We start from the raw sequence: 12,252 nt of genomic DNA on the forward strand, positions 1-12,252 counted from the left end.
GTTTGTAGCCTTTTGATTCTGGCCTGCTATGGGATTATGTTAATCACAGTAGGTTTAAGATCTGTTTTCTACAGTTTGCTTCAAAAAGTTCGTGGTGGTTGGGGAAGGAGTTAAAGCATTTTTTTTTCCCTCCCCAAACTGACAAGTAGAGACAATTTAGACCTTAATTCTTGATCACATATTGCTACAGTGGACTGAGGAAGAAAGCTTTTGTGCATATGCCAACACTGCCCAACCTTGACTTTCATAAAACTGGAGATGGGGTATGGTATATACTTGCTTATTTATTTATATTTTTGCAAATTTACATTTCTTATGTTATTTTTACTGTCTGTCTGAAGTTTTCAAAATGAAATGAAGAGCTATGTAGTTTTTAATTTTTTGTTACAATGCTCTCGTTCTTCACAATTTCTAAAACCTTGGTTGCTCTTTTTCTTTAAAATTCAGAAAAAACTACAGTGCTTTTTACAAAAGAAAATTTGGAGACGAAGCAGATTTTCACAATGCTGCTACCCACAAGTTTATGTCTTTGACTCTGATTCTGGTTGTTTTTTGTTTGTTTTGTTTTGTTTTTCTTTTCTTGCTGTACATATTTTTTTAAAATACCGCTATTGTTGTAACCCCCGTGCTAGAAGCAGTTCTTAGGTAAGAGTGGCTGCTAAGTCAAGTAGGGTGCAGGAGGCATCAACTGTAGGCAGTCTGAATGTTAGGATTCTCCTTGCAGTTTTCTTCCATAAATGTTAGCTTTATATAATGCTTTTTGAAACAAGCAGTATATTAATGTTAAAGCATTTGATTTTGAATTGTATTGATGTTGTGATCTTTTTCTCCCAATTTCATGAAAAAAAAGAACATATTTACTTGGCAATTTGTGTGTTCCTGATCATCATTTGCTCTGTATTCTTGTTGTTTTCACTCTTCAGTAACTTTTAATATAAGTAACCTTTCCTTTTTCTGTGTTTAGTTGGATGGGACAGAGCCATCTGGGCAGCTACAAAGTGCTGATGAGGAAGTTGTCTCCGCGGCCTGCCGACTTGTTTGTGAATGGGCCCAGAAAGTGCTAAGCCAGCCTTTTGATACGGTCTTGGAATTGGCTCGTTTCCTTGTAAAAAGTCACTATATTGGTACCAAGTCAATGGCAGCTTTAACAGTAATGGCAGGGGCACCGGCAGGTAATGGGTTAACTTAATTCTGAATCTGTGAAAGGGGGATCTTTAAAAAGAGGAATGTGTTTTATGTAAGAGGGATTTCTTTAACATCAAATCTGAGGATGCCGAAGAGAGGCGTGAAGTGAGTGGACACCCCAGGACGATGAGGGGTTGATGCAGCATTTGTCCCCCTGCCCGGTGTTGCAGTGTATCCCACTTCAGGCAGTGACGTTTCAGTCTTTTCCCGTGAGTGTTAGATGAAATAAGGAGTGATAATTCAGTTACTCGTGGTGACATGAATAATATATCAGTTTGAGGAAGCACCTCTTTTCAGGACAGTCTTTAAATGCTGACTGGGTTTGACCCTCGAGGATGCATTTAAGTGATAATTTTTTTTTTTTTTAGTCTGCATTGCTGCAAGTTACTTTTCTTGCTCGTAGTCTGGAAGCAGGGGCTGAAAATAAGCTGTGGTCTAAGGTCTAGTCTGTGGTATTAGCGTTGCAGGCTCYGAAGGTGGCTTCATGTGTCACTGTGACAGTTTTTTTGCTGCAGTTTAGATTGGTAACGTGAACATTCATTTTGGAAAGACTGGGGGTAGGAATGTCTAACAAAATATAGTTGCCTCTCTTGTGAGCTATTTGCTACATGGAGGAGGAGAAGGGGAAAGTGAAAAAGGGAGAGAGAACTTTCAGCTGGCCTTAAAGGTAGTCAGCCTGACCCTAACCAGTGTGAAGTGTAGATTATTTGGGAGGTGAACAGTGAGAGGACTTTGGAGACCTGATCACTACTTCAGAAGTCCTTAGAATTCAGTAAACACCTTAATAGTAGAGAAACCAAAGCAAGGAATACCAAGCCAAGGAAATTATTAATAGGATAATTCAGAGTGGTCTTTTGCAAATTGGTTTTCTAGTTTGTGTTCTCTSATGTGAAGAAAGAGCAGAGTTGATCCATAGTCGGAAACAGGATGTTTTGGGCCCTCCGGTCCATCCTGGCCTTTCAGATCGGCATCCACTGCACAGAACTGAAGGCCGGGTGTGCAGTGCAGGCATTGGGCTACTGGCAGTTCTGGGGAGGTGGCCTGTGTTAAGGGTGGTTGTTGCTCAGAGGGCAGCCTGTCCTTCCAGACTGAGTCCAGGGTCWCCTATGATTCCTCAGTAAGGATCTTGATCTTGTAAGGCTCTTCAAGGCATGATTAACTTCAAGTGTGTGAGTAACGGCACTGAATTTCAAGTACTTTGCTAAATCAGGATTTTGGTGCCTGTACAGTGTGGGGTTTGTAGGCACACTGCTGGTGTAGCTGTGTTTTCATCTGATAACTTGTCCTAATATGGAAACAATTGTCCATCTTAATTTTCTCTTGAGAGCAGATTTTCTTACGGGCATTTTTGATATGTCAGATGCAAATTTTCCGGAGATGTTTGATCTGTGTCAGGTATTACAACTAGGTCAGCTGTTGCTGTTCTTGGCCACATTAGAAATTAGGGTCTGCGGGCCATTGAGCAGGACAGGAGGGCCTTGTCTGGGAGCACTCGTGTGACTCRGGTTCTTGCACTCTTTCACACCTTTGTTAAGGTGAAGGAAGAGTTGTTTTCTATTTCGCTACACCAGATAATTCCTGTGGTACTCAGCCTCTGGAAGAGGTTATGTTTGATGTAGATCTTCGTACATCTACATTTGTATTTTGTGTTTTCCCTCTTCATTCTCAAAATGAGTCATTGAAGCATCTTAAGTTTTCTCTGGTTGTAGATGACATAAATTACYTGTGAGGGATGAGGAGGGAATTACAGATACACAACATGTCCCCTGAACTTCCCCGGGAGGTTCTCCCCCACAGCTGTTGAGGGAAATGTGCTTGAACCAAAGCAAATCTCTTGACTTCAAAAAGGGCAATTTCAGATGGAAGCTGATTGTCAGGGCTGTGGGTTCTGGTGATCCTCTTTTCTGGCCACTGGCTTCCACATCTTGTTTTTTCTCCRTTTAGCTGTCTTTATTACAGCTTAGAACCAAGAGATGGTAGTGGAAGGCTTTGCTATCTGTACACTCTTCTCTTTGTGTCATTGCTTGGCTTCATTGGCTCTGTTAGCCATGCAGCTACAAGGAAAGTCRAATGTATGTAGAGCTCTTTGGCTTATACAGCTCCTCCCTGCCCTTCTTTCCTCTGAGAAAAGAGGATGCTTCAAGAAAATGCAGTTAGTTTCTCTTGTGTGCCTCTTGGGCTTGTATGGCCATTTCAGGAGAGGTGTTTTACTGGTACATGCTGGAATGGCAAAATACTCCTCCCGTTGCTCTTTCGCACAAGGAACTATAGTGTCTCTACGCATTAAGTGAGAACAAAGCTTTACCCTTAAAGAGTTGGAAAAAAAAGAGGGGGGGAGGGGGAAGGCATCCTCATAAATGTTATTTGCCTGCAGTATTTAGCCCACATAGCTCTTTTGTTGTTTTCCAGATACTGAAATGTATTTGGGCATTTCACTGCTTCTGTGAAAAAGGAATTGAAGGCAGAAAGTGGAGACATGCTGCAGTATTACCGCTGTCATGGAACATGCAGACGGCTACTGAGAGCATGGTGTTGATTAATTTATAATTAAGAGTTGTTTTAAAAAGTGAGAAACCTATGAAGTATAAAAGAAACAGTGTTAAAACTTCTTGATGGGGCGGTTCAAAAGGGTTAGGTGGTCACTGAGGGAATGTGCTAATCCTCTTGACTGTTAAGAAATGAAAGATCATAGTTGTGATGTGATATTTAGTAGCAGGGATTGGTACCAGATGCACCGATGAGACCAACTCTCTGTTCTTCCTGGCAGCACCATTGCTCGTGTGTGATCAGCAAAAATATTCTTTCATTATAACTTCCGTATTTTTTTCATCTCACCCTTCTTCTTTTTCTATTTCTTCCCTTGTTGTTTCTCTTTCAGCATTATCCCTGATCACACGCTGGTTGTGATCCATTCTGGCATTGTTATATGCATTATATTTAATGCCCTGATCAGGAGATAACATCATCTGCTCAGAGCTGCTCATCTATGGCACGGATCCACAGCTTTCTGCAATATTTTTTTTCAAAATGCTTTAAATATTGATAACAAAACAAAAACATGATGATGAATTTTAAAGGTTCTTATCCACTGCCCTCTACTGTCAGTTTAATGAAATGCTTTGGCTTTACAGTTTGTTGGTACAAAAGATGCAATTTGGGATTGCCAATACACAATATCTAGCTGCTAATGCCCAGCTAATGCCGCAGTAGAGACTTTACCAGAATGTTGTAAACAAACTGAARCACAGAATAGATTTGAGCGTGAAATGCCCTCATGGATGAGGTAGTCCTAGAATAGTTCTGGAGGTGCTGCCATGTATTTTGTGTGGTTACATGCAGAAATGGCACTACACTAGACATGATATGTTTATTATAATACTACTTTTCTTTTTTGGATTCAGGAATAAAAGGGATCCCCCAGCCATCAGCTTTTATACCTACTGCTGAAAGTAATTCTTTTCAACCACAAGTGAAAACTCTGTCATCTCCTGTTGATGCCAAGCAGCAGCTGCAGCGTAAGATCCAGAAGAAGCAGCAAGAACAGAAACTGCAGTCTCCTTTGCCAGGGGAATCTCCAGCAAAGAAAACGGAAGGCACCACAACCAGCAGCGTGGCTAGTATATCTAATGGAAGTCCTGCAATTCTGTCTCCTCAGCCTATTGGTATTGTTGTGGCAGCTGTCCCCAGCCCGATACCGGTAATATTCTGCTGCAATTCTCTAGTGACACCAGCATATGAAAGGATGAATTATAAATTGCTAGTAACTAGGCAGTGGTGTCAGTGGGATAGGAAAATGATTTCCTTCAGTTAGTCAAAGACTTGCATCCATTGACATTTTTCTGTCCCAGTGAYTTTGTTGTATCACAAGAGTAACAGTACGATTGAGTTTGTGATGGACATGGAGCCAGTAGAATTTTAATTATATAGAATAAGCTAAGTTCATTCTTGAGGTCAGTGACAGTGGGATTTAAGGTAGCAATAATTTAGTTACATGTAGGAGTAATTACCCTTGAGGTGAAATTTAACCAAACAGGAAAGCCAGCACAAGCTGTGTGGATCACTGAGCCTCTAATACGGGATCTAGATTGACTTTCACTAGTCTAGTGGATTTAGTGATGGTAACAGTTTTACTTTTGTACAAATATCTGTAATATCCTTGTCTTTCAATCATCTTTGTCTTTCAGCCATGCAAAAGTTGTGTGGGAAGAAGAAAGTTCCTTTAGAACTTCACTTTAGAAACTTTAACAATGATCAGTATTTTGAGCAGATTGTCTCTTCTTTAGCCTGTTTATGTCCTTTTCTTCCACATGCACAGTGATCCCTTCTTTAAGGTCATGCAGAAGAGCAGAGTATTGTCTTATGCCTTAAAAATTGAGGCTATATATCTGTCCACCAGTGCTCTACAGCCAAATATGCAGTTGTCTGTAAATAGGTTGAAGAGCTTGTTTTGTTTTGAACTGATGCTCACTAGCTTTGGTGTAATTCTTATGTGTTGGCCTTCACCTTTGAAGTGCTTGGAGATGCGATYCTTGTGGGCTTTGGGGACTTCATGCTTCATCAACATGTTTTCTTTTTCTCTCTAAACAGGTGCAAAGGACCAGGCAGTTGGTGACATCTCCAAGTCCTATGGGGTCATCTGATAGTAAGGTCTTGCCACTCAATGTTCAGGTGGTCACTCAGCATATGCAGTCAGTCAAACAGTCACCAAAGACTCCCCAGAACGTTCCAGCCAGCCCAGTTGGTGACCGCTCTGCCCGGCATCGCTACCCACAGATCTTACCGAAGCCAGCAAATACTAGTGCTCTCACCATCCGCTCTCCCACAACAGTGCTCTTCACCAGTAGCCCAATCAAGACTGTAGTGCCAGCTCCACATGTGAATTCCTTAAATGTGGTAAAAATGACAGCAATATCTCTTGCTCCGAGCAGCAGTAGTGTGCCCGTCAAACAGACGCCTTCTGTTAACAGCAGCACAGGAGCAGCAGAAGAAGCGAGGACTGCTCCTCAGATCAAAAATGGATCTGTTATTTCACTCCAGTCTACAGGTTCCAAGCCTAGCACTGTTGTAGCTACATCTGCAGTTGAGATCAAACTGGAACCAGAAGTGTTGTTGGATGAGAACCCAGTACAGGGCCAAGAGAGCTCTGATGTGTCTAAATCTGTAAAGGGAGCTTCTGTCCTGCCTGCTGCTCAACAGATTAATTTTGAGGTTGCAACCTTGAAAGTTTCAGCTGATGGTGTTGTAGAGGCAAAAACAGCTAAGGGCTGTGATCAGGGAGCTGAAGAAGCAAGGACCAAATACAAAACACAGTCTAATGAGATCACACCAGTTTCTTCAGCAGGCAATAATCAAAGCACTCTAAAGCTGTCAGTTGCCAGTCAAAACTTGTGCAGCACCAGCATCAGTTCACCTCCTACTGGTGAGTCTACAATTAAAGACAAAACGTGCACTAAAAGTCCAAGAAAGCGACAACCTTCTACAGTTCAGGATTCCCAGGTACCACCTGTAAAGAAAGCACTGGTGGGGCAGCTTTCAGCTGGTAATGCTTTGGAGGATCAAAAAGCCAACAGTGTTAAGAAAGCTCCGAAGGTTGTATCATTAGCAAACAGTGACAATACTGCAGCACTTGCTCAAGTTTCCAGCAAGGTAAATTCTGCAGCTTCAGCAAACCTAGTGACAGACTGTTCTTTGAATACCAACGTAAATACCAGTGATTCTACTTTAGGACAGCAGCTTGCAGCAGCAGCATCTCCAGATATAAAAGTAAAATTGGAAGGAAACATGTTTATTATAGAAAATGATTCAAAATCTGATGGCAGCTTTAACCCAAATACATGGCACCATATCACCAAAACTTCTGACTTTGCATCTGTGAATTGTGAACAGCAGCAAGATATCAGTGTTATGACTATTGCAGCACACTCTGGCTCTAGTGACTTACCGGAGTCAGCCTGGGAGCCAGTGCACTGCAAAGGTATACAGCAGGATGTGTACAACCAGCAGTTACAGAGCCAGATCCAGGACTCCTCCTTGGGTCAAATACAAGCACAGTCTTCAAATGAGTTACCCTTGCAGTCTGAGCTGAAAGAGTTTGAACATACAGTCCCTCAGTCAAATGAAAACTTCTTCTCGTTTGATGATGACCTTACTCAGGACAGCATTGTGGAGGAGCTGGTGCTAATGGAGGAGCAGATGTCAATGAGCAATTCTCATCCTTATGGTGGTTGTCTAGGAATCGCGCTTCAGAGTCAGACAGCAGCTCAAGGGGCTCCCGTGTCCTCTCATCCAAGCAGTGCGCACTTCTACCATCCGATCCATAACAACAGCACTCCGATTCACACTCCCACCCCCACCCCAACCCCCACCCCGACACCCACGCCAACTCCAACACCCACTTCGGAAATGATTGCTGGATCTCAGAATGTGTCACGAGAGAGCCCTTGTTCCAGGCTGGCTCAGACTACTCCCGTCGACAGTGCTCTGGGAAGCAGCCGTCATACACCCATTGGCACGCCACATTCGAATTGCAGCAGCAGTGTCCCTCCGAGTCCTGTGGAGTGCCGAAACCCGTTTGCGTTTACTCCCATAAGCTCCAGTATGGCTTACCATGATGCCAGCATTGTCTCAAGTAGCCCTGTGAAACCAATGCAGCGGCCGATGGCTACCCACCCCGACAAAACCAAGCTCGAGTGGATGAATAACGGGTACAGTGGTGTTAGTAACTCATCGGTTGCAAGCCATGGCATTCTCACGAGTTATCAGGAGCTAGTGGAAGACCACTTCAGGAAACCTCATGCTTTTGCAGTTCCTGGCCAGTCATACCAGTCTCAGCCACGGCATCATGATACTCACTTTGGTCGTGTGACTCCTGTCTCGCCTGTGCAGCACCAGGCAGCTCCTGTTAGTAACACCACCAAGCAAGAGGGCTTTGCTGTTCCTGCTCCTCTTGACAACAAAGGAACTGGATCCTCCCTCAACAACAGCCTGAGATGCCGGAGTGTGAGCCCTGCTGTCCATCGCCAGCGTAATCTCAGTGGAAGCACCGTCTACCCTGTTTCAAATATACCACGCTCTAACTTGACACCTTTTGGAAGTCCAGTGACTCCTGAAGTTCACAATGTATTTACTAATATCCATGCAGACACCAGTGCCAATAATATAGCGCAAAGAAGCCAGTCAGTCCCATTGACTGTGATGATGCAGACGGCCTTTCCGTCTCTTCAGAAACAAACAAACACTAAAAAAATAACCAACGTGTTGTTAAACAAACTTGATTCTGATAGTGATGATGCAGTGAGAGGTTTGGGAATGAACAACATGCCCTCAAATTACACAGCCAGGATGAATCTCACTCAGATTTTAGAAACATCCACTGCTTTTCCTAGTGCCAACCCACAAAATATGATCAATTCCAGCACTTCAGTTTATGAATTCCAGACACCAAATTACCTCATGAAAAACAGCAGCACCGATCAGATCAGCTTTTCTTCTGGAGATAACCAAGCACAATCAGATATTGGAGAGCAGCAATTAGATTTTAACAGCACTGTAAAAGACCTTTTAGGGGAGGACAGTCTGCCAACCAACCAGCAGCTGGTGAATCAGGTGGCATCAGATCTCAATAACGTTGCATCTGTCTTTTCCAGCGACATCAGGTTGTCTTCCGACCTCTCAGGCAGCATTAATGATCTGAACACTTTAGATACAAATCTACTGTTTGATCCAGGTCGTCAGCAGGGACAAGACGATGATGCTACACTGGAGGAATTAAAAAATGACCCCTTATTTCAACAAATCTGCAATGAATCCATTAACTCAATGACTACATCTGGCTTTGAGTGGATGGAGAGTAAGGATCATCCTGCTGTTGAAATGTTGGGTTAATTTTGTTTTATAGTATGTATGTAGCACACTGTATCTAAAAGACAGACGTATTGTATTTGTCTTAATGGAAGTGCCTCCTGCAGCAGAAACACTTGCTATGTATTGTGGCATTTTTTAAAGAAAAGTTTGCTGTACCGGTTGCTCATTCTTCAGCAGGGAAAAGGCAGTCTTACCAATTTTAAATAGGTCTCTGAAGGTGATGGGCTATCAAAGAGCCAGTATTAAAATTTGAATTTTGTAGTGTTCCCACTCCACATTTCTTATTGTAGCAAATAAAGAAGTGGTTAATAGCCAGCCAGCATTGACAGCTATGGCTGAGGCTTTGGGAGGGTTGCAAGTCCAGCTTGCTACTAGGCTTTCCGTACTTTGTATTGCTTGTTACTTCTTAGTAGATAATTCTTACTGACCTTTGTCATTCAGGTCTGAAATGCAGGATGCTTGCAGATGTGCAGGTGAYGGGGAATGGGTGCAAGTGAACTATGTGACATGCAAGTGCTTGATCAATGTGTAGCAATCTTGGGTACTGCGCAGTGGTGAACTGTGGGAGATCTCTGTAGCACCGGTGCCATTTACATCTCTAGTAAAGCACAGAGATAGGAAACGTTAACAGGAACAACGATCAAGGAAAAAGAAAGATGCACTAAAATTTTTATTTAAGAGAAGCAAATCTGTGTAGTTGTTTTATCCATTAGTATTCATAAAATTACACTTGATATTTTAGTTGTCACTTCAATGTTTATATATTAGGTAAAATTCATGGAAAAAGATTTTGAGCACTGAAATTTAATCTAGGCATAATGTCCTATTTTAGATGGTAGATACTCTTTAATTATTTATCAAAGCTAGAGAAGGAACATGGTATTTTTCCCCTCTTTTTTTTAAATAAAAGAGCTACTGGAGCTCATTAAAATACTATTTTTAAAGATTCATTTTTTAAGTCCACTCTTTTCTAACCTAGTGGAGAGTGTAGGAAGATGTTCTTTTCTCTGTATGTTTCAGTAGGTTGAGCCCATCTGTCTTTTTCACTCGCTCTTTTTCTCAAACAGAAGATGATAAAAATATTAGAAAATGTGGTTGATCTAAAAATGGTTTGTATAGAGCCATAATGCTGCCAGGCACTTTACAGATATACAGTAAGACATGTGAGCTCTCTTTTGGTAAAACTTTTAAAAGCGCATGCTGTTTTAGGAGCCTGAATTCCATGCTCATCAGTGATTTGATGGGACCGATGGATCTAATTTTTGTTAGAAGTCCTTCGCTCCCCCTTCCTGAAAATGGGATTTAGACTTCTACCTCACTAGCTCACTTAACAAGCCAAAAAAACCCAACCAACCAAACCAGTCACCCCCTTTGGTTTACCAGCATGGCATCTATCTCTAATGATGAGGAGAGAGAGAGGTACTTAACCAGCCATGGCCCCGATCCTACAAAGAGGATTTGCAYGGGTGAGGTTTTACATTAAAAAGCACTGAGGATGCTATAGTACCATTCCTTATCCTTAGTATTAAACTGATTGTTTCTCTTGTAAACTGATGCTTGTAAAACTGAAAGCAGAGCAGAAAATATTTTCTTGTCTTGTGTTGCTTCTTTGAGTGAGAGGTCATGAGCTCATGAAGGGGGAGGCCYCCTAGAATTAGTTAAGGAAAAGAGAATCGGATTTGTAGCTGAGTTTTTCACTTAAGTGTCTTGGTGATCTTCTGTTTCTGCTAATGAGTTGYGATCTCGGTATTGGTTAGGTTTTTTGGTTTCGTTTTGCCGGTGCTGATTTGCGTTGTGCTGCTGCGTTGGCACTTCGGAAGCCAGTACGCCATGGCTCCTCTTGCTCCTGTCTCCAGCCCTGCTCCCTGACCAGTCTGTGGCTTCTTCTGCAAGGACAAACAGTTGTGCACCTTACAGGGGGCCTGATTTCACTGTGCTTAGCGTGGGGAGTTTGGCCGTTTCATTAGGAACAGATCTAGAGTTCAGATCCTGCCTTTAAACACCTTGATGCACAATGGTGTGATTTAGTTGGTTCAAGGTCGAGTGCTCCTAAGTTTTGTTAAGCAAATGGAGAGGAGGCTAGGAGCTGGGTGGGAAAGCGCTGTTTGTGACCTTGTGAGGTATCCGTGAGCAAGGCTAGGAGCCGAGTCCTTTCATGCAGTGGTGGCTTAGGACAGGGCCAGATTGCTCTACCTGTTGATGGCCACTAGCTGGTGACGTGCTGAGCATCCGCCTATCGCTTGGACTTCCCTGGGCCTGAGAGAACTCAGCAGCTCTTTTTCTGACCCTGAAAGTGCCAGCATGACCATGAGTTTCTGAAACCCACCTTCCAGCGGAGATCAGTGAGGGAAAAYGGGAGCCCTGGCACCGCAGGGAGCACCTGTGGCGTCTTGGGCAGCCTGGGTGTTTGCATGGGTGGTAACAACAGGTTCCTGCTGAACTGCTCTGTCCTTTTAGRAACACTTCTCAGTAAAGCAAGAGTCGGTTTAAAGGCTGATGCATTCTAAATTATGCAGTCATCACCAAAGGTTTTTAGAAGTGCATTTAAATTTATATTTAAATACAAGTATTACATTGGGCCTAACACAAGATTTAATTAGCAGGAAWAATCTATAATCAGTGGATTAAAGCAAATGTATTTTTAATTTAAGAAGTGTTCAATAAGAATTGTTTCAAGTAAAATCCCAGGCACAGAGGTAAAACATTCTCACTTCAATAAATGGTGCTAGGGCTAGTTCACATAGCTTTGTACATTGGTATGTATTATTTTAGAGGTGTTTGTGTGTTGGTGTTATAATCTGTTAGGTTCCTGTTCTTAGTGCTAGTTAGTTATTTACTGTACATTGAGGCAGAGCACTACTGCACACCAAAGTATGCAATACCCAAAGGAAAATTCTGTGATTCTAACACCTGGAAGCCTGTCTGTGTCAGATACTCCAAAACTAAGAATTTGAGACAGTTCTGACCCCTTGTTTACATTCTTGGCTTCCTACTAACATAAGAAATAAACTATTTTGATAGCATTTTTTGCTAAAATATACAAACTAGTGAGTTTGTACCCTATGTACAGTATTGCAGCAAACACTTTAAATTTGGTTGGTTAGTCCAGCAAACTTTCTGGGTTCATATATTGCACTAAAATTCTGTTGAACCTGTGGCAGGCACATTCCTTAGGATAAATGCAACAAATACGGCCCACAGATT

The 12,252-nt window shown here is 42.3% G+C and overlaps 1 protein-coding gene across 2 annotated transcripts in view; it reads left to right on the forward strand.

The window, feature by feature from the left end:
- RFX7 (regulatory factor X7) overlaps positions 1-12,252 on the forward strand; it is an 88,556-nt gene extending 76,304 nt beyond the window's left edge. The window contains exons 11-14 of one of the 2 annotated variants that reach the window (XM_085303362.1): positions 189-263; positions 965-1,172; positions 4,587-4,882; positions 5,773-12,252. In XM_085303362.1, coding sequence (XP_085159488.1) covers positions 189-263; positions 965-1,172; positions 4,587-4,882; positions 5,773-9,069 — 3,876 coding nt within the window. In that variant the 3' untranslated portion in view covers positions 9,070-12,252. The remainder of the gene's footprint in view (positions 1-188; positions 264-964; positions 1,173-4,586; positions 4,883-5,772) is intronic. The other variant, XM_085303363.1, reaches the window with a different exon arrangement.

This window comes from Rhea americana, unplaced genomic scaffold (genome assembly GCF_003343005.1).
Source record: "Rhea americana isolate MKP2758 unplaced genomic scaffold, rheAme1 scaffold_2, whole genome shotgun sequence".
NCBI classification, from domain to species: Eukaryota; Metazoa; Chordata; class Aves; order Rheiformes; family Rheidae; genus Rhea; species Rhea americana.